The sequence below is a fragment of the Ruditapes philippinarum genome, unplaced genomic scaffold, assembly GCF_026571515.1.
Source record: "Ruditapes philippinarum isolate M1 unplaced genomic scaffold, ASM2657151v2 ctg4252_1_1_1_1, whole genome shotgun sequence".
Taxonomy (NCBI): Eukaryota; Metazoa; Mollusca; class Bivalvia; order Venerida; family Veneridae; genus Ruditapes; species Ruditapes philippinarum.
In genome coordinates, this window is record NW_026858509.1 from 182,752 (window position 1) to 203,977 (window position 21,226).

General features: G+C 31.5%; 2 protein-coding genes and 1 long non-coding RNA gene across 5 annotated transcripts; 1 reads left to right on the top strand and 2 right to left on the bottom strand.

The window, feature by feature from the left end:
• Positions 1-1,019: 1,019 nt before the first annotated feature.
• LOC132753452 (serine/arginine repetitive matrix protein 2-like) lies at positions 1,020-20,851 on the bottom strand. Of its 2 annotated transcripts, none has more exons than XM_060743932.1 (9): positions 20,234-20,851; positions 7,248-7,435; positions 6,708-6,827; positions 5,745-5,816; positions 3,906-4,886; positions 2,858-3,039; positions 2,428-2,492; positions 1,897-1,991; positions 1,020-1,431 (listed from the first exon to the last, which is right to left on the bottom strand). In XM_060743932.1, the coding sequence occupies exons 2-9, from the start codon at positions 7,432-7,434 to the stop codon at positions 1,283-1,285; spliced, it is 1,851 nt and encodes a 616-aa protein (XP_060599915.1). In that variant the 5' UTR covers position 7,435; positions 20,234-20,851; the 3' UTR covers positions 1,020-1,282. The 2 variants fall into 2 exon arrangements, with proteins under 2 accessions (XP_060599915.1, XP_060599914.1); XM_060743931.1 differs by lacking the exon at positions 20,234-20,851 and adding an exon at positions 7,741-8,275.
• On the top strand, positions 8,276-13,250 carry LOC132753453 (uncharacterized). Of its 2 annotated transcripts, none has more exons than XR_009628957.1 (4): positions 8,276-8,592; positions 10,506-10,589; positions 10,766-10,849; positions 12,228-13,250. It is a non-coding gene; the product is annotated as an uncharacterized LOC132753453 (long non-coding RNA). The 2 variants fall into 2 exon arrangements; XR_009628956.1 differs by lacking the exon at positions 8,276-8,592 and adding an exon at positions 8,950-9,035.
• On the bottom strand, positions 13,894-17,839 carry LOC132753458 (uncharacterized). Its single transcript, XM_060743939.1, has 2 exons — positions 16,352-17,839; positions 13,894-14,670 (listed from the first exon to the last, which is right to left on the bottom strand). The coding sequence occupies exon 2, from the start codon at positions 14,650-14,652 to the stop codon at positions 13,894-13,896; it is 759 nt and encodes a 252-aa protein (XP_060599922.1). The 5' UTR covers positions 14,653-14,670; positions 16,352-17,839.
• Positions 20,852-21,226: the final 375 nt, after the last annotated feature.

Below are 21,226 nucleotides of genomic sequence, written 5' to 3' on the forward strand. Positions count from 1 at the left end.
TTTTTTTTCATTTTAAAGCTCTTTATAACCATAACCAAAAACGTTTTGGTATCAATTGAATATGAATAGGTCAAAAGGGGAAACAAATAAGCATTCTTATATTTTAACAATTTATTTTCAACAGAGAATCACATGTACATCCACAAAACAATAATGGTAGAAACAATGAAAAATTAGTCAGGGAATTGAACGCAGGGCCGCCCGATTCACAGTCCAACGCTCTACCTATTGAGCTAACCAGACGACTCTGAGATTGTTACCCGTGTAATAATGTCTATATATATAATTGTGCTAATACAACAATTTTCAAACATCAAAAATGTACTTAAAATATTTGTTCACATTTAAATGATGATATATAATCATCAAATTATATGCAATCATCAAATTATATGCATTCATTCTTTATTGGAAAAGTTGACTTCGAATTTATAGAAAATAAATTTCTTTTTACCTCCCTTTATTTACATGAAATGTTAAATTCGGTAATATCTTTTATAAATAATGCTTAATGGAACTTACAATATTGATAAATCTAAATATGAGCATCATATTTTTCATGTAAAACCATAAAAAATGAGTTACAGGATCTTTAACAATATTTTAGAATCTCATAGTTCACCTTAAATAAAGCCTGTTGAAAATAAAAACTACAGGCTACTTGTTCCTCTATCATCAAACATTAATTGCAGTTTTTTATCAATTGAATATTTCATAAATTCGCTTCTGTGATTTAACTGTTTTCAATCTTGATGTCACTTACCCCTCAGTATTTCAAAACTATTACCAAAAAAATTGCACTTTACTCCTTTTTCACACAAGTTTAAATTGGTAACTCAGTCACTAAAACATTTATTTGATTACAATTTAACTGTTTTCAATCTTGATGTCACTTACCCCTCAATATTTCAAAACTATTACCAAAAAAATTGCACTTTACTCCTTTTTCACACAAGTTTAAATTGGTAACTCAGTCACTAAAACATTTATTTGATTACAATTTAACTGTTTTCAATTCAGTCACTAAAACATTTATTTGATTACAATTTAACTGTTTTCAATCTTGATGTCACTTACCCCTCAGTATTTCAAAACTATTACCAAAAAAATTGCACTTTACTCCTTTTTCACACAAGTTTAAATTGGTAACTCAGTCACTAAAACATTTATTTGATTACAATGTTTGCAAAAAATCTCCAACTTTACTACATCAGATTGAAAAACCTAACCACTGTTAGATGTAATTATTATTTTTGTCTTTGTATTTCCAGAAAACTAATGTTCATGAATCTAAATTTACATTCTTCTTGCGTCCGCCTCCACCACGGCGATCTGGTGCATACTTCAGACATACCATAATAGCATTTTCAACATCATGCTCCGTTATATTTGAAACTTGACCGTCTCCAACCTGTGATCTCATCACGCTAGCTAGAAAAAAATAAATCATGTAATCAATTACAATTGCAGGAAATAATTCACTTTTACATATTATAATTATATAAAATTGTACTTAAAAACAAAAAAGAGGCTATAATTACATGAACTTTTTAAATTCAGTTAAACCATGGTAGCTACATACACCTAAAATTGCTACTTTTGAAACTTAAGGAAACATTTCATCCCAAATGGTAAAGTTTTGGATATGATGGATGCCTAATGATCAAAATAATTGGTTTCATGTGACTGCAACTTAATTCTTTCTACTCATATATCATCAATTAAACAGCTACATAAAACCCAATAAATTTAAGAGAATTGACTGTAAAGTTTACCTATTGTTCCCATAGGCACATAAAGTTAACTAACGTTAGCTCAGACTGACAGAATGCAAACTTTATGCCCCTCTTTTGAACATAAAAAGATAATTATTATATATATTGTTATGTGACTTACATTTAACAAGTCCACAAACAGATGAAGCCTTAAATGACATCTTATGTTTGTTACCATTCATATTGTATTTTGACATCAATTCATTCGACATCAACCTGAAAATAAAAAATCTATTACTGTAGAAAAGTCAGCCGTCTCGTTTCAAAATCGATATAAAAAACATTTTGGTATTTATCAGTGAACAGTTCACCTAACAGGCTTTCCTAGATACCAATTTCTCGGAAAGTGACCAATAGACTTGATGACCGAGAATGATTTTTACATAGAAATCCTTGAATGAGGATCAAACCAAAAAACAATTGTTTGATGCTCTAACTGTTCACCTTAACATAGGCAAAAACCAAGTATTACTTAACCTCTCAATTTTCAATTCAGTAAACTGTGTGAAGTACTAAAAAAATGCAAACAAAAATTGCAAGATTTTTAAGTTCAGTTCCAATAGTACTCTTAAATTTCTCAAATTCTTCATAACTTGCTTATTTAAAGTTTAATGTAAACTGTTAAAGAAAATAAGTTCCAAAAAGTTCATACCTATCCATTATTTTCCTGACATTGTCTCTCATGTTCAAACCTCCGATTGTTGATAGAGTTTTCACCTGTAAAATATTAAGTTTGTCTAACCATATATCAAAGGCAGCTTAAATATAAACAAAATCTCACAATATTTCAACACCTCTTTCATTAAATATATTATTTCCTTTACCGATTCAGATAAAAAACAGGTCTACACACTACGTGTAGGTAATCACAGTACATTTACACAGTGTCATTAAAAAACTGGCAGTCTTAATAAGAAAAGACCAATGAAATTTAACAATTAATACAGAATGCAACTTCCCAAACACAGCTTATACAATCACAATTAGACATATACAGGAAAAATTGACTAGACTAATAAATTTCGGCTATAAAAAGTACTTTATCCAAAGATGAGCATGGTATATCTTTAAAAAAGTCTCACCATTTTAACCCTTTGTTCTGGAACTTTAATTTTTTCTTCCAGTTCTTTAAATTCCTCCATTGTTTCTGCTTGATGAATTTCACCGCTTCCAATGTCACTTTCACTTCTTCTTTTTTCGTGTTTAAGTGACAAAATTTCACTTTTTAAGTCACTCAACAAAAAAAGCACTCTTCTCTGGAATCCTAAAAAACAATCCAAATATTAGCGTTTTATATACATATGTATACAAAATACTTCCCAATATATAAACCTTACACTATTATTTAAATGGTATGACAAATCAAATATAATAATACACTTTTATGGACATTGGCGAGGTGGAAATTTGTTTTGCTTTTTTCACTATGAAGTTATAATTACCAAGCAGGGCCGGAAAAATCAATTGTCCGTATTGCCCAGGTTGTCCCACAGCCTGTACGGACAAGTGAAGATTTTCAAGAATTAACAATGTAAAGATCATACGGACAAGTTAAAAAATGCTTCAAATAAAAACGGACAAGCAAGTCAAAATCAGATTTTGCCTGCCCTGCCAAGAACAATGACATTAGTTTGAAGGTCTAAAAAACTTTGTATTGACAGAAACAGTAGTTACAAAAGATATACTGTAAACCACTATTTATTTTCAATAAAGATTTAAAGTGAATTTAATTCAATAATTTAAAAAAAGGATAGACGATTGTCTGCCTATTAATTGACACAGTTGATCATGCCGCAAAAAATCAATAAAAGTCAAAACAGGGATGGGAATATTTTGTTCCAGAACATTTTCTGAAAAATAACCATGTCATTATAAAACCAATGTTATATTGTTTATAAAATATGAACATTTTTATAAAATATAGCTAAATACACTAAAACTGTCATAATAATAAAAACAATTTATGATATTTTGCCTAGGTAGAAGAGTAACCTGACCTTATTCTGGCAAGCATTTAAATGAAAATTGTAATCACAATTATGAAAAACATTTTTCTCAATACGTTTAAAACCTTGTCTAGCAATCCTTATTATTTCAAAATAACTTTATATTAATACTGTTTATACTTACTTCCTTCAGGCATTGGAAATTTGCTTCCATCTTCCTTTGCAGGTCTATATAACTCAGATCTTTGTCCATCACAAACAGTTGGAGTTTTTGACCTGGGATTCATTGGACTCCTTAAAGGGGACACAGACCGTTTTCTTTGAGAGTCTGTTCGACATAGTTTTTGTGACCTTGTTGATGATTCTGCAGTTCTCTCTTTTATTGGAGAACTATGCCTTATCCTATCATAGGACCTGGACCGTGACCTTTCCAGGGGCTGTGAAAAAGAATGGTATGAATGCCTCTGTGCATATCTCTCAAAACGCTCTTGAGAGCTTGACCTGGACCTGACCAATCTCGAAGAAGGCTGAGAATATGACCTTTCAATAGAATTTGATCTTGATCTCCTACTTCTCGATGCATTTGGGTATTTAGACCGGGATCGTGTTTTGTTTTTTGACCTTGATCTTGACCTATGTCTGAGAGATTCTCTAACCGACTCTGAATTTCCACCCCCTCTGGATAGACTAAGTGGTCTTGACATTTCAGAGGATCTAGACCGGGATCTTGATTTTGAACCAAAATGCTCAACATAGGTTCTCTTTCTCAATGTATTTGGGGATCTTGACCGGGATTGATTTTTGTTTGCTGACCTTGATCGAGACCTGTGTAAGACAGGAGATTCTCTAACCGACTCTGAATTTCCACTCCGTCTAGAAAGACTAAGTGGTCTTGACATTTCAGAGGACCTTGACCTGGATCTTGATTTAGAACCAACAGACTGAGAAGTAAAACAAGTAGGTGATACAGACCGTGAACGAACAGAGTGGATCTGTAAGTCTGAATCACCTGAAGAAATTGACCGTGACCTTTTGGACGCTGACACTGTTTGTGATAGATTAAAGGAATCTGAGCTTGATCTTGCTCGTTCTCCAGTTTTAGCTGTAGATTTATCCTCAATTCTTCCAGTCACCTTCTTTGGAGGATCAGGGAGATGTACTTCATCTGAGAAATAAATCTGGTTTCATGATATGCAATATCATATTTAAGAAAATGTAAAAAAAAACTAATTTATTATATACTTATGAATGAAATATTGAGAAATATTGATGAAATAAAATGCATATTTTCATTTTCCGTATTTTCACTGTAAAAAAATATTTTTCACTGGTATTTTCACTGGTGTCTTGCCGGACTACTTTCTTCTAAATTCAACTTAAAAACAAAATTAAAAGGGAACTCTTCCTATTCATTGGCTAAATGAGGAAAAAAAGTTTAATATACAGAACATTCAAGTTACTGCCACTTGTGAAATATTTATTTTCATACCACTCGATGAAAATAAATCCTGTATTTATAGAAGAAACTTGAATATTCTCTATGTACTAGACTCATAATATCTGTAATAATTAACGGTTCAGATTGGAATGTCTGTTCTAAGGGACCACACCCAGGCCTGCCGAGTTACTGCCCATGAACCGATTACCTAGGGACAGATATTCCGATCCAAACCGCAAACGTATGTCTGATGTTTTTTCTTACATATTCTGCAATATTATTTCATATGTAAAATGGATTACCTCAATAATACATTTGTTCATGACAATTTATGTCATTTCATCTATATTTATTTTCTTACAAAAGCATATGAATTTTCAACTTTAATAACAACGGCGAAATGCAAGGTAATATAACAGTGTTTTTCACCCTGCTTTGGGAATGGTGCCGGTACCGGACAGATTGGGAAAAAATGCATTGGTTTGACTCAAATTTAGTACATTACTTTTGTTGTGATTTAGATGGAATTAATTATTTATCCAGAGTTAAATTTACAACTTTACAATGTAATCAAAATTTTCTTACCAGGCAATGCCTTCTGCTTTTTTCCAGGCCTCTCACCATGACATTCCTCAGATAAATGAGATGATTCGTGTCCTACATGTTCAAAAATCAGAAGAGAAATGCAGTGATAATAGGGTTATTCTTGAATTAAAATAACTTTTTCAGCCAATCCAATGTTACAAAAAACAGAAGTCTTAAAACATCATGTTTTCCTTATCACAGAGTATTTCAACAGATGTATTGAAATATTTTATGAGTATTTGTTATATAAAGGGAATAGATGTCACATCTGAGTGTATTTGTAGAGTAAAGCACAGTTAAAAGTTCAAATGGGTAGGAATATAATCACAAATGCCTATAGTTATTTATAACATAGCATTTAAATGAAATGGAACTATGTTTGGTGGTTTAATTTGTTTTCGCCACAGAGTTTTCAAGAGAAACATGCTTAAAAGTCGAATGAAAAAACAACAACAAAACAACTGTTAATAAGTCTACCGTATGTAGAAACATTTTAGAATATTGTTAAGAATTTTGAAAACGATAAAAAAGTTTTGTGTTTATTTTATTTCACTTCATATTTTTAAGTAAAATACAGAGTATCATGCAAATCTAACTGGTTGGCGACATTGAAATAGCTTTCTTGTGTTGACAGATTTTGCAAGCGCTGTTTGGCTTTACATTATGACGTCATGAAAAACAACACTTTTAAAATCTGTACATTATTAAAGATATTGGTGTTCGGATTTATTTTCTTAGATCATTTTCTATTATTCTAGAAAGTTTTCAGAAAAAGTTTAATTAAGTTGTTTTTTTATTTATCACATTTTTTTCAAACAAAATGGCATCACCAATGTGTTGTTTTGCAAATGCAGAGGGAGAAAATAAAAACGGTGATTGCATTTGTTGTAAAATATATCCCACTTCCGGCCTTCCTAGTTTATATAAGTGAAATCTCCCTCAGTGTTAGAATTTGATATATACCTGTCACAAAATCTTCATATGTCTTCTTTTTTCTTTTTCTTTTAATAATATCATCATCTTCTTCTTCTGAACTTTCCACAGTTGTGGTTTGGTCGTAGTTCTCACACTCTTTCATATTTGCTGAAAGATAGAGCAATATTAAAAATTCGAAAGTAATCTGATTTAAAGTTCAATTTATTATTTTCAATTAGTTTAAAAATAATTGTTTCCAGAAATTTTGCATTTGAACATTTTCCTTGCTAATTACAGCATTTTCAAGCTCAGGAAGTAAAAAACATCCTCTTGGAAAGTTAGATATAACAAAAACGTTAAGACAGTGCACATGGCGATGGAGTTTATTAATTCTTTTAGACCTTTGCAAACAATGCATGAAAAATATGATTTATATCATTGTAAATAGTTCACCGTTATAGTGTGCAGACCAACTAAGTTAATTGTATTTCAAGGGAAAGTGACTACAGTCAAGAACTTACATTCACAAATTTCAAATACAATAAATATATATTTCTTTGAATTAACTTGTATTATTGTCTTGCTTACCAGATTTGCACTTAATTTTTATAAGTTCAAATTTTCTCCATGTGCTCTGTGGTGAAATCTTCTTTTCACGAGCTTTCCGTGCATCAACTCCAGGTGGCCAGAAAAGGTAACCACCTTTAATCCATGTTTCCGGTACAACACCCTCTTCTTCCCTGTCACCCTCCATCCACACTGCTCTTACCCACATTCTTAAAAAGATGGTTTGATCAATAATTTAATAACACAAATTTGAAATGGAAGTCTTTACTTACATGTATTAAAGCAATGTTCCTATTTGTTACAAAATTAAATGATTCTTTGTACTATTTTTCATAACATGTTCATTATTTATCAAGAGATTTTTCTTAATTTTATTTTACTACAACAATGTCAATCAGTATATAGAATATTTTCATAAAATTATATTAACTTGCAACATAACACGCAAAAACTGTACTAAAATAAGTGCGATTAGTATGCAGACCAACAAAACAATGCATATCAACTTAATTACCATTGCTGCATGGTGTGCAACATAGGTATAAGGACATTCCCATGCTCAGTAGGCAAACATACTAGTTTTCTGTACAGCTGCAAAATATGTATGTTTTTCCTTTTCATTCGTTGATGACGTCTGACAATAGCAATGTTCAAGAGTTTGGAATCACACGGCTTTCTGAAAAAACTTTCTGACTGTTCTTGCTTTAAAACTTGGCACACTAAATTATGTTTGTCTTTCTTTTCTTTCACAAAAGCATACGATCCATCATTGAGTAGAAAACATCTATTTCTTTCTTTGATTGAAATAACATTAAATGTTGACTTAAGTCTAACACCCTGTACATCTGCAGTATTTCTTTCCTGTATTCTTTTCGCAACCTGAACTATTGGATTTCTAGCATTTTTCACTAATTTTTTAACTGATTGTAGATGATTTTCAAATGGAAATCCTGATATTTCATTCAATGAACACATAAAATGCCTACAGTCATCAGCCAGGTGAGTAAGACAATGGACATTATAGACAATGAATTTCTCTGAATATATGTCCTGACAGCTTCCATTTAAGAACGTAAAAGTTCTGTCAAATTTCCGTCAATTTTATGAAATGTGATTTTTTGGGGTTAAATTAGCTCACCTGAAAAGTACATGCATTTATTTGAATAAAGTACATCAATTAAATCAATAAAAATCAATTTCCCGATCTAATTTTATATTGAAATGAACAAAATAACTAAAAATTAAATTGGAAATCATCATCTTTTTGACGGACGGAACTCCCAGCTTCTTCACCAGGTCGGATATATACTCGCATTTTCGAATAATATTGGAAGTTTTATTTCAACAAAGACAATTTATTGTTGGGGTATGTATTGCCTTACATTCTATTTGATTAGTTTATGTGTTTTTCAATTATTTTGCAAAATAAAGGAATTAGAATAATGTAGATGATGAACAATGAACGTCTGTCAAAAAAGCAACGTTCGCAAAAAACTGTCCATCGACTCGGTTATTGTGTGATTATGTATTGGGTGGGGATTCAAAGTTAGTGTTAAACTTGGTACTTTCTGGTTTTACAGGTGGTTTCTTAAGTTTTGAAGCCATAACCAGAAATTTTATTGAAAAAAGGTTGCTAACGTAATTTCTGTCAATTTTAGTGAATGACGTTCGCACATTTGTTCCTCAGTTTATAGCTGTCACTTCCCTTTTTTGCGTAAAGACAAGAAACTACGATTAAATCTGTAAGTATCCGAATGCAAAAACATGGCCGAATTGAGACGCTTGATTACATGATCCAAATTATTTTGAGTAAGTTTGTGTCTGTCAAGTGTTTTAAATGTTGACGATAGCAACAATAAGTACATATAGATATTTTTATATATTTTAAAGAAGAGAAAACATATTAAAGTCGAGTTGTATGCAGGAAATAGACAAATACACGGACGTCTACTGCTTCCAATGACTGATTACGCTTAAAGCTGTTGCGAATGTCATTTTTTGACGGACATTCTTGTTGCATACGTCATTTATCGACATACACAATTGGTGCTATCGTCATTCTTTGACGGCTGTTAATGATGCGATCGTCATATTTTGACAACCGTCAATGTTTTGACATAATAAATCTACATGTAAACATTGTAGTGTCAGTAATACTAGGGAGTGAGAGATGGATTGAGTTGAATTACAGTCAAATCGGCCCCAAGTCAGATCGGCCCCAAAATAGTCAAATCGGCCCCAAGAAAAATCGGCCTCAAGTCAGATCGGCCCCATTTTTTTTCTTTGTTCATTTTCTTATTTAAATGTTATTATAAAAAATGTGTGGATTGGAATATCAAATGACTAACAATGGATTACATAGAAAACCAGAACAAAACATAATAATCAATATAATTTATTGTCTGAGTATAACATTTATCTTCACTGTACTAAACTATTTATTGTCTATAAACATATGAACAGTATGTAAATGTCACTTTTCATGTAATTGTCACTTCTCAAGCAAAGGTATAGTGGAACCCCATTGTATCGTGCTATTCATTGTATCGATCTATTCACAAATCTTTAGATTTTTTGCAAAATACGTCACCTACTGATTGTTAACATTAACAACAGTGTCACGAAAATCTTTCGCATTTATTTTTTGTACAGTAAAATGATCAAAAACATGTTTCCAGTACCGTAAGACGCTGTAGATAATAAATAGACTTATAAATAATATGTTCTTATTAAAAGTACATTTACTGTCTGTTAAAAGTTCCTAAATTTATGCTGACATTTTAAAACAGACATCTATGTTATTAATTGACTAATTTATCTAACATAAAAGATGGTTAATGTTTCCCAAACTTTGGCTAACTGAGCAATTCTCACAATGCATCGATATAATGGCGTGACCTAATTCTTCAACCTGTTTGACATGTCTGTAAATATCCGTTTATTCCAAAGCTAAAAACTATATATCAGTGATGTTGCCAAGTAAATATTATGGCAAATTAGGATCAAAATAAATGATACAAATTAAATATTCAGTGAGATTTGATTTTTTTAAATTCAGTTGTGATTTATGGGTAAATAGATCGATACAACGGGGTTCCAGGCTAAACTATGAATAACTTGCCTTATTACAAATTAATGCTTTCTGTTTTCTCATTTATATGTCTTTAAAAGTTATGTTTCTACAAGTTTGCAGAAAGGTATACCTAAAAATTCCGAGTAATGATATATGTATGAATACTTAATATTAACTTTATAATGTAAAATCTTGTTTGTTTGCAGTGACTCGAAGCATTTGAAGACTTGTGGCGATGATTTGGCGGACAGTTTGATTGAAGACATTGGTATACCTGCCTCCAAGCAAAGGTAAATTATGAATAACTTGCCTCATTACAAATTAATGCTTTCTATTTTCTCATTTATGCTTTTAAAAGTTATGTTTCTACAAGTTTGCAGAAAGGTATACCTAAAAATTCCCAGTAATGATATATGTAGGAATACTTAATATTTACTTTATATGTAAAAATCTTTTTTGTTTGCAGTGACTCGAAGCAATTGAAGACTTGTGGCGATGATTTGGCGGACAGTTTGATTGAAGACATTGGTATACCTGCTACCAAGCAAAGGTAAACTATGAATAGTAAATGAAACAATTTCTCTTTGTATACCCACCCTATAAAATGCCGGGCATGATGGCGCGGTGGTTAGTGCACTTGTTTTTCATTTTGAGAGTTGTAGCTTTGATTCTCGGTCAGGCCATTTCTCTCTGACCAATTGATAAAAGTCCTTGTGTCTTAAGTCTTTCGTCTCGCACCTCTGTTTCAAGTGAGGCAGAAAAAGAGGTAATATGTCTAAAATGATATGGAGAGTGTGTGCACAAGTTAATTTTTGAATCAGTTTTTAAAGGCATGGTTATCAGTTTTTAAAGGTCTACATTTCAACAACTTTTCATGCAGGTACCCTGTAGGAACTAACCTTCTCATCAGAAATGGATCAGAAAGTTTTAAAGCTGTTGTAAGTAGTAATGTTTTAACAGTTTGGTTAAATTCAGTACACAAAAAAAGGCAATGCAAACTAGCAAATTTGTCAGCTGTTTGTCAAAAGGTGCAATCAGTATTTTTTTTCAATTTTTCTGGAAATGGACAAAGATTTATCAGCGTTTATAAGAAGCTAAACAATTAGTACTGACTTTGTTCTTCAATGCATTACTTTTGTTTGGCCTGTATTGTGCTGTTCCATTTTTGTTACTTTGGAAGTTATGTTTTTAAAAAAAATTGTTACTTGTGAGTTAAAAAGTTTTTTTTTTTTGTCTTCATCACATTTAATATATGTTAAAACCCAATATAAGGCACTCTTGCTGACAAGATTTGCAGTCAGATATCAATCTCCGGAGTTCATGAGTTTAAGCCTTAGCCATACAACATGAGTTGAATTCCCAGCCATATAACAGTATTTCAAGCCCCAGCCATATAGCATTTATTTAATAAAGATTAATTATTAAATAATTTTTTATAATACTGCATGTTTGTAACGTCGCTTTTCATTGGATAATCTTGACGTTTATATAGTGTTTTATACACGTGACACAGCTATTGTTGATTAATAAAGAAATCTTGCTTTATTCCTCTAAAAATGATCCTTGCTAGCGATTTGGGTTATATTTTACAAACAGCCATTTATATAGGGCCATATAACCTGTCAAAAATCTTTATAACTAATAATATAGCCTTACTATTCAGGTAAAGCAGTTGTCTGTTCATGTGCAAATATTATTTGTTTATACATGTAGTGTATATGCATTTTTAAGTCTTTTCTTCCGGTTAATATTGTGATGATATGAAGCAACATTTGAATGTCAATCAGCTTGACTTCATTACCAGTTGTGGATACTTGGTAAATACATTTGATTGGTTCATTGAGTCCAGTTTGACCTCTTTGATAGATACTGGTAATTGATTAAATGTTATTGGTGCAACAAGTCATTGATTGTACATCATTTTGCAGGTTGTTCAAACCCATGAGCTGCACAGAGAGGAGAAAGTCTATGGATTGTGGGTCCAGTTCTATAAGAAAGGAAAGCGACAATTATGGACATTGGAGGAGAAATCTTTCTTTGTTTGTTGGGAGGATATCATTAAACAAGTTGCTGAAACCTTTACTGTCTATGCATGGATCTAGATAATACTACAAATTTTGAGTGTTTGGTGTACAGTTACACTTAATAGCCCATCAGAAAGGCCGACATGGTGACTGGTGCTTTTACATCCAATTTGGTGTAGACTGTTTTCATACTTTCTTACAAAAACTGTTAGAAATATAATATATCTTTTGAAAAGTTTCAATAGCCATTGTCAATTTATTTTGTAAAATACGTTCTTAAGTGCCTAGAACAGTTGATGGCCAGTGTTTTGACAGTTAATTTCGGATAATGTCCAAATAAATTTACATAATTTACTTGTTTGCTCTTAGAAAACTTTTACTTGTTGTCATTTGTTTTCTTGTATCCATTGCGAAAAAGTACTTTAGAAATTGGGAAAGAACATTTGTTCCGTCCAAAAATGATGGTAGCAACAATTTGTTCCGTCCAAAAATGATGCTAGCAACAATTTGTTCCGTCAAAAAATGACGTTTAGCAACATCATCAAAAATGAATAAATCTGTATCTGGCCTGTTCCCTGCAGAGATAGTACTTCCTTTACATACAGTTTTCAATCTTTTATTACTTAGAATAAAATGCTGCTAATTATAATAAAGAGAATGCTTAATTTTTCCAATTTCTGAATGGTGTGAACGTAAAAATATCCGTCAAATATTCTGTCAAATAATGACGTTAGCAACATGAAATTTAAAACATGATTAAAACTCAAAATACATCTGCTATAATTTTTATTTTCATGTTTTTGACCTAATATAATAGCAATCTTATCATATATATTAAAAAAACTGCAATTATTTTATATGTACAAAAAAATATCCTTGGGAGCTATTTTGACGGAAATTTTATGTTCTTAAATGGAAGCTGTCTCTTTACTTTTTTTGACAAAATAACTTAAGAGATTTTGTGCATAACTCAAATATGATGTTCTCGTAACTGAATCATTATCAAGAAGTATTGCTATGGCTACAGTTAAGCTTAAAAAATGTTCATACATTTCTTTGGTTAAAAAACTTTTTAAGAACAACTGGACCTGTATATAGGAGGAATTGTCTAAATTCTGTAGCTTTCCAGCGCTCTATATCATACAATGATCTTGGCTGACGTGCAAACTCTGACGGCAATTTACCAGAAAGTGAAATCAAGGCATTTGATATTTCTGACACTTGTAATGCTGAAAGTTTACATACTGTTGGTCCTTGCCTTAAAAACCATAAAAACTCGCTTAACAAACACCAAGGCATACCAAGTGGCATGTAGTCAAGACTAAAACTTGTAACACATGGTATGCCTGATGCTGCAAGTGGAGATATTCCATTTTGGTGAGATGGGTACTTGAAAGCAGCAAAGTCCTCATTTGTCCTTGGAGTGCATACTTCATCGGAGTGAAGAATAACACGATTATCTTTATAGTATCCATGAACAGCACATCTCTCACAAGCATTATAACCAGAATGGCCTTTTACATTTTTTAGAAAAGCTCGTGCTGGAGCATCACAAATGAAAGCATTGATTCTAATATGGAAGTTTTGTATTGTCTAACTGTATGCCTTCAGATATAAGTTCATTTAATTCCTCAATGAAATCAATTAAAAATTCTTCTAAAGAATTAGGCTTGTGTGAACTGTAGAAAATGGCCACCATAAAAGGTGTATAGCTTTTGAAGTTACAGAGAATTGGCCAAAACTGTGTTCCAGTTGACTTAAATAAAGGAATTCCATCAATATTGAAATTCAGCTTTATTGTATTCTGTTCTGAAGCATCAAGTGAAAATGACTTCAAAGATAAAATTTTCAATAACCCAATCCTTATACCAAAGTAAATAAATTTTCCACCACACTTTTCAACATAATCTACCATTTTAGGGGTTTTAAGTAGTGTTCTACTATCTTTTGGGAGGTAAGTATTACATCTTGAAGTTAGAAGTTTCAATAGATCATCTACACATTTTTTGCTTAAATTATTAGATGTAGCCCATGTTGCTAATTGTTCCCTTAATGTTGATTCATCATTTTCTTCATCTGACAAATTGTCCGTCTCAGAATCGGTCTCAGATGATACAATTGTCTCAGAAAAGCCATAATCCGACAAGTTATCATCACTGTCATCATTATAAGAAACATTATTTTCATCAAAAAATTCAGATGAGGATGTGATATCATATCCTCCTACATTAACTACTGTCATATTTGTAGCAACATCATCTTCATCACTGCTCTCAGCCAAAGCTTGTGCAGCAGCCTCATTTTGACGCCAGCGCCTTAAGTATGACATGCTTTTAATTACCTCTCACTGAAAAATGCAAGGTATTCAATTGTTTGGTTTTTTTTAATACTACATAAACCTGTTATCACATAATTCAAAACAAAGGAGTGTAATAAGTGCCATTTAAAGCAGCGCGCCTCCAGATCATGCTAATTTTCATGAAAATTGGAAAATGTATAAAACGGTATATAAATAAGTTACCAAAAGAATACAATTTACACATTTTCAATGGCACTTACAACCTATGTAAATTACCATAAAAGAGGTCAAAATATGCACAAAAAACACTTATTGGGTTGGCAACGCAGTAAAAATATAGTTATAAACACTGAAAAATCGGTCATTAATTGCACATAACATGTACAAAATTATTAGAATTTTGAATCTTTATACTTTTCCTAAAGTTTTAGTACATTTTCAGGTTTGATTTTAATTTTTATCGAAATATTTTTGCTCATCTGGAGGCGAGACGATATTAGACTAGATAACAATATGATGGGTTGTAAAGACATGCTATTATGGTAACATTAAACTAAAGGGGCATCGTTGAAAAAATGCTTGGTTTTTCTTACTGTAACCAGGTTTTTTTTTTACTAACAAATTGATAGCCTCGTTGTACCATCTCTCGAACAATAATTTCACTTAACTGTAATTATTTTTTAAGATGTTAAGTGTTTTTAAACTTAGTAAAGTTCTTGATTGTAGAGGCATGTATTGTGTCCGTTTTGACCTACTTAAAATTTGTCAACATGACCTTTAAAAATGGCTGCCGTGAACTCATTGGGGTGCTTGATTAGTAGAACAAAGCTGACCCCCTTGCTACCAATTATCGAACCAAGTTATTTATAGTGAACGAATAACCTGTAGAAAGAGGAGACCATTTATATTGAATCTATAAGCATTAATTAAATTTTCTACTGTAACATAGAACAAAAAAAAACACATTTTCATTTATTTTCATGTCATGTAACATTCCTGGAGTATTCATCTGACTTTTTAAATACAACAGCTTCTCAAATCACAAGCAGCTTTACTTATATCAACCAAAATTTGATTATTCCTTTTCAACATTGATAATGGTATTAATTGCATATTGAGAACATCAGAAGAAATATATTTAGTGGTGTTCAACTTGATTTATCTTGTTCGATTAAATATTTGATTGAACAAAACAATAAATCAAGAAACTAGGTCAACGTTGACAGTTAATAAAACAAATCAAAAATACAGTAAAATTACGCTATATTTTCTTAAAAAAAGGGTTCATAAAGTATTCTTATTGTTCTGACTTATTCCACAAATCTACATTAGTAAAGTGGAAACTTTACAAAAATACACAATTTCAAAAATGAAAGTAGGCTGCCATTATCTTAAAATTGAACTTTCGTCTACTATTAGAATGGTCAAAATGAAGCTGTAAATATGGAACTTTGCCAAAACAAAGCAAATGTAAGTGGTTGTCACTTTATTAAACTATCTCTTGCTGCAAAACATAAATTTGATTTGTCAAATATAAAATTTATCACTTTGGTCGAGAGATGGTACCGTTCGAGAGATGGTATCAAAAGGCCACCGATAGTCTGCGTCTTCCCCTTGGTAAATAGCCAAGTTTCCCCCCTAAAAATCTATTTTTCATTTAAACTGGATCAGATTTAAGTATTTATATGGTTTAAAATATTAATTTTCTCCATTTTATCCAGGAACCTACTAATTGTTGTCTAAAATAACCAAAAACGTTGCAGGAAACTGCAAGTACTGTCTGAACATGGAGGCGGCCATTTTTTTTCTTGGCTATATCACATACTGAACCGTACTATTTCTGGAAATCAGTTCTGTTGCTATCAAAATATTGTTATTTTCTTGGTTATTTTTAGTTAAGTAATATATTTTGTATTTCTTATTATGAAAATTACTTGTATGGAGCTAATTATAAAGTGTGTCACAGATACACTATTTTACCTATACTGTATTAAAATTCAGACAAAATTTGATGTATAAAAACCATTCACCACATGATACATACATGTATTAAAATGTTATACTGCAAAGAATATTTTGCATGATGATTAAGTTTTTAAGGGGAAAAAGATATAGTTGTGATTCTCTACTATGTAGTTCAGCATATAGTAATAAGTATGAATATCGTCATAGTTATCCCCAAATTGACTTTCTCTTATATTTTTCCCCCTCCCTACCAATGTCTTCCCATTTTCCTAAAAAAAACCTGCAGTAGACGGTTCTAATTTTAGGTATGAGATAAAATGGTATATAAATTTCCCTTAAGTTCACAACTAATAAATCAACTAAGAACTGTTAATAAAAAAATCACTGTTTAGGTAAAAGTTAAAATGGAATATCAATTGCCCATAAGTTCACAACTAGTAAATCGACTGTTAATAGAAATAATTTAAAACACTGACTTACATATAGCTTGGTCAAGTTTATTGGTACGTATTAACCAAATTAAATTGGTTGCTGGGCTGTGCCGCGCCAGACCAATTTAATTTTGTAAATATATATACTAATAAACTTTAATCTATACCAAACTAAATGAAAGACATTAACAAAATGAAAGACAGACTTTTAGAATACAAAATTAGTTCGACTGATGCAATATCATTTCCTTATATTCATCATAATTTATACAAATGATCACACAACACCAAAAAAATTCACATGGTTCTGTCATTTTGTAGATATCAACTTTGCCCAGCATGATCCTATCTGCTTTCTAGTACATACCATATGCTAAGGGCAGGCTGGCTTAATTAGGGTATTAACTTTTTATGATAATTAGCTGACGGACCTGCATGAGCTGTGCATATCACTTATTGAACCATATTGGATAGGCAGGCTTTATATTAACCAATTATTACTTTTATTGATTTTTAACACAGGTCATATGTTTTCTATGTTGTCTGATTACATTATGAAAAGATAAATAGTAAAAAAACGGTGTGCTTATAAGAGAAACACATGGTAAATAGTTATGGATAAAGTACTTCAATCAAACAACCAGTTACTTAACAACTGCACAGCTATCAAAATCAAACTGTGATCAAGACCCTATAATTACCTGATGATTGTGTGAATGACTGGCCTCTCTGATAAGGAAAACTTGTGCTAACAACATGTTAAGAAATGAAATTTAAAAAAAAAACCTATACCTCTATACAACTTTAAATTAAAATGTTATTTTCCTAAATAATTAAATCAATTATAATTTATACAGCATTTCATTGTTTTTTCCTTAAACATGTACCAAAAAACGGACCCATTAATTTAGAATCACAAGGGTTCTTTCATAATTGTAATAAAATTTTGAAAAAACTTCCAATCGCCAGAAGCTCACATAATATGATTTTATTCAACTTGTTCAATAAAATTAGTATTAAGCCTAAACTCATTCAATATCCTCTGTAAGTTGTTTTGACAAAAAGAATCATAATAACAATTTAAATGAAGTTGTACGAAAGTTAAATTTTGTATTTGACATGCAATTAAGTTATAAAAGCCTTGCTTTGGTGAATGGTAGTTATAGAATGCAAAATGGACTTTAACCTACAAATGGACATTTGTTTTAAGCGTATAAATTAATATAACTGTTATAATGAACAAGTGATATATGACATAAAATTACCATTAAAACAGTTTGGCATACTTTTTTCATTACTGATACTTGTATATACATTTGAAAATAATGCCCATTCAGTAAGTGAAATCTCCTTTTTATGACCAGAAACTTCGTTTAGTAAAAGCTAGATTATAAAAAGAATTACGACTATAAATAGGAAAATACTATAAATAGATAAAAGTGAATGAAATCGCTGTTAGACATGGGCAACATGCAGATAATTTTTAAATGATGTTGCTTTAAGAATAAACAAAAATATATCAAAGCAAAATCATATTTTTGGGACTTGATCAGTCAGTGTTGATGTCTCGGACAAGCCTAATTGAAATGATTAATACTGACAGAAGCGAAACAGGTCAGTTTGGCCCTAAACTGAAATTAGCCCCAGTGCTAAATCAGTCCCTGGACTTTGCTGCCATTTTCCACGAGACGGTTCGGCCCTACTATGGTTTATTGCTTGATTGTTAACACAAACAATTATTCTTTAATAATTATTAATCTTTTGATCTCTTGTACTATTTAGATATATGTTAATGTTTTTAAAGGTGTACCAAACATTTAAAGCACTTTTATCCTTAATTTATAAAACAAACTGCTAAAACTTCTGGATTAAGAAATTTAATTACAGTTACAGATGTATTTTTTCTGAAAACGGATTTTCATGTACTTGTATATTTTTCCATATGCAGATTATGTTTTGTTCTGTTTGTATTGAATAGATCTAATTGATTACTTTTCCCTACTATTATAAAGCTTTACTCTTCTCGGCCCACTTTACAAAAATATATATAACGTATTAACTTTGCTTTGCATGTTGTTAAGGTAAATGAATGATAAGAAATATCTTATTATTTTATAATATTGTACTTCTGCTGAAATAAAATATATTTAGAAAAAAAATTGTTATTTATTTGTCTTGCAGATAAAATTTATATAGATCTAATAAAAATGTGTTTCCTTAGATGCATTTTGTTTTTAAAGTAACATTATTATCGCTAGTTTGGGACGATTAAATGTCCTATTTTAAAATTTATTACATCAATTAAAAAGCTGGTAATCTAAGCTTTCTCTCGGTATATATTCTTTGACACTGAAGGTATTTAAATTTACGGTTAAACCTACCACGAGTCAGAAATACAGTGAGATAGTTCAGAAACTGTCAATCCGTGTATTATAAATAATTACCATAATTACAATAAATAGTGATAACACACTAAATATTAATAATTGAAAAGTGGGCCGAGTTGACCCGTGCCGAGTTGGAATAGGGCCGAGCTGACTCGGGGGCTGAGTTCGTTTTAGGGCCGAGCTGACCCCGATTCAATTGATTTGTTTATTTATTTCAATGGTATCTATAATTATAAATGCTATATTGGGCCAATTTTGTAAAGGGCCAAAAGTCCAGGGTCGAAATGTCTTGGGTAATACGGGGCTTAAAGTTAAACTCCTTCGGGCCGAAACGACTCAAAATCAACAGAAATATAAACCGCACAAGTTTAACAGATGATTGCCACAGTAGATCTATTAATTTCTATCAAATTCATGAAAACTTTAGTATTATAGATCTATTCAGAAATAAACTATAATTTTGCTAATTGTAAAAACATCATGCTACATGACAATATTGCTTCAATAACTTGAGACAATGATTTTTATAGAGGGCCAAGTGACAAAATTCCTTCGAATTAATATAATTTAGATCTATTTCTTAGACATTTGTTACAACAAATATTCTTCGTGTAAAATTAAAGAAAATCAACATTTTTGATAAGAATTCTGACCTGCCTGGCCTTATGTTTCGATGCTATATAAATATACGAGAAAAACGAATATATTTATCTCGCGAATTCGTGTTACATTTACAGTATTTTTAGTATTTGGATCAATTAACGGTCAAATCCATGCAAACATGCGGCAAATTATCATAAATAACAACAATATCTAACGTTTGCTTACCTGCTTTCTTTTTTTTCCAATATAGAAGTCTAGATCTGCAACTCTTTGTCTGTCGATTCTCCGCGTGTACACTTGTCCGCCAAAAAATTGAATTTCAAATCCGAAAATTCGAATGCACTTAATTATTTACCACGAATAAAATAAGCCCACAAATATGGAACAACCGAATCGTTAATTAGTAAAAACGCTTTTTAAACTTCCTCACAGAAATATTTTATCATGTACAAAGAAGACAGAGCACATATCTTTTATACTGATCTGCGGCTATCCGTTTACAGAGCGCCACCTTGCGAATATCGCATGGGAACGCCACCCACGTGACCATGTTCTTGTTTTGACGGGGAGATAAATGTATAATTTTTTCCTTTCAAAACAGAACACAATTTCTCGCTGTTAATGATTTGATTTAAATATATTGGGTTTCATCAATTATTTATAATTAAAGTCACATATTGTCAGATTACCGACCAATTCCGACGTCGATACGACGTCAAAATGAAACGTTTGTTAGACGTCGGGGTTTCAACGTTGGTTCAACGTTATATGAAGGTCGCCGACGTCGCGACCAAATTTCAACGTTGATCCAACGTTGTGTCAACGTCGGGTGTTTGCTGGGAGGGGCCGCGAGGTCGATACCCTGTACAAACACGTCTTTTAAAAATCGGAGTCCAGGCGATGGTGCTTAATAGTACACCTTTCACGTGTAAGAACCAGTTGTTTCTTTTGTATCTATGGCTTTAAAAATCATCTTCTGGAGTGAAACGCTCATATGGGTTTCCGGTGACGACTTCTAGAATAAATAAACGTGTATCACACGTTCGAACAATGGAGCAACCATGGGAATGGTTGTTATGTAACTTTAAGTACAAATGTTATATTGGGAACAGTCCAAATTTTATGTCTATGTTTGCATTGTTATTAGTCCTGATTGCACTATATACACTTAATAATTGTAAAGAAGGCTTGGTCGTTTCTGCCTTTCTGCAAATCAAG

Bases quoted from the DNA above. Each gene is read 5' to 3' on its own strand.
- LOC132753452 (XM_060743932.1), bottom strand. From the start codon at position 7,434: ATGTGGGTAAGAGCAGTGTGGATGGAGGGTGACAGGGAAGAAGAGGGT. The intron at 3,040-3,905 runs GTAAGTATAAAC...ATTGTTTTTTAG, and splicing joins ATTTCCAATGCCTGAAGGAA to GATTCCAGAGAAGAGTGCTT. The intron at 1,992-2,427 runs GTATGAACTTTT...TTTTATTTTCAG, and splicing joins GTCAGGAAAATAATGGATAG to GTTGATGTCGAATGAATTGA.
- LOC132753458 (XM_060743939.1), bottom strand. From the start codon at position 14,652: ATGTCATACTTAAGGCGCTGGCGTCAAAATGAGGCTGCTGCACAAGCT.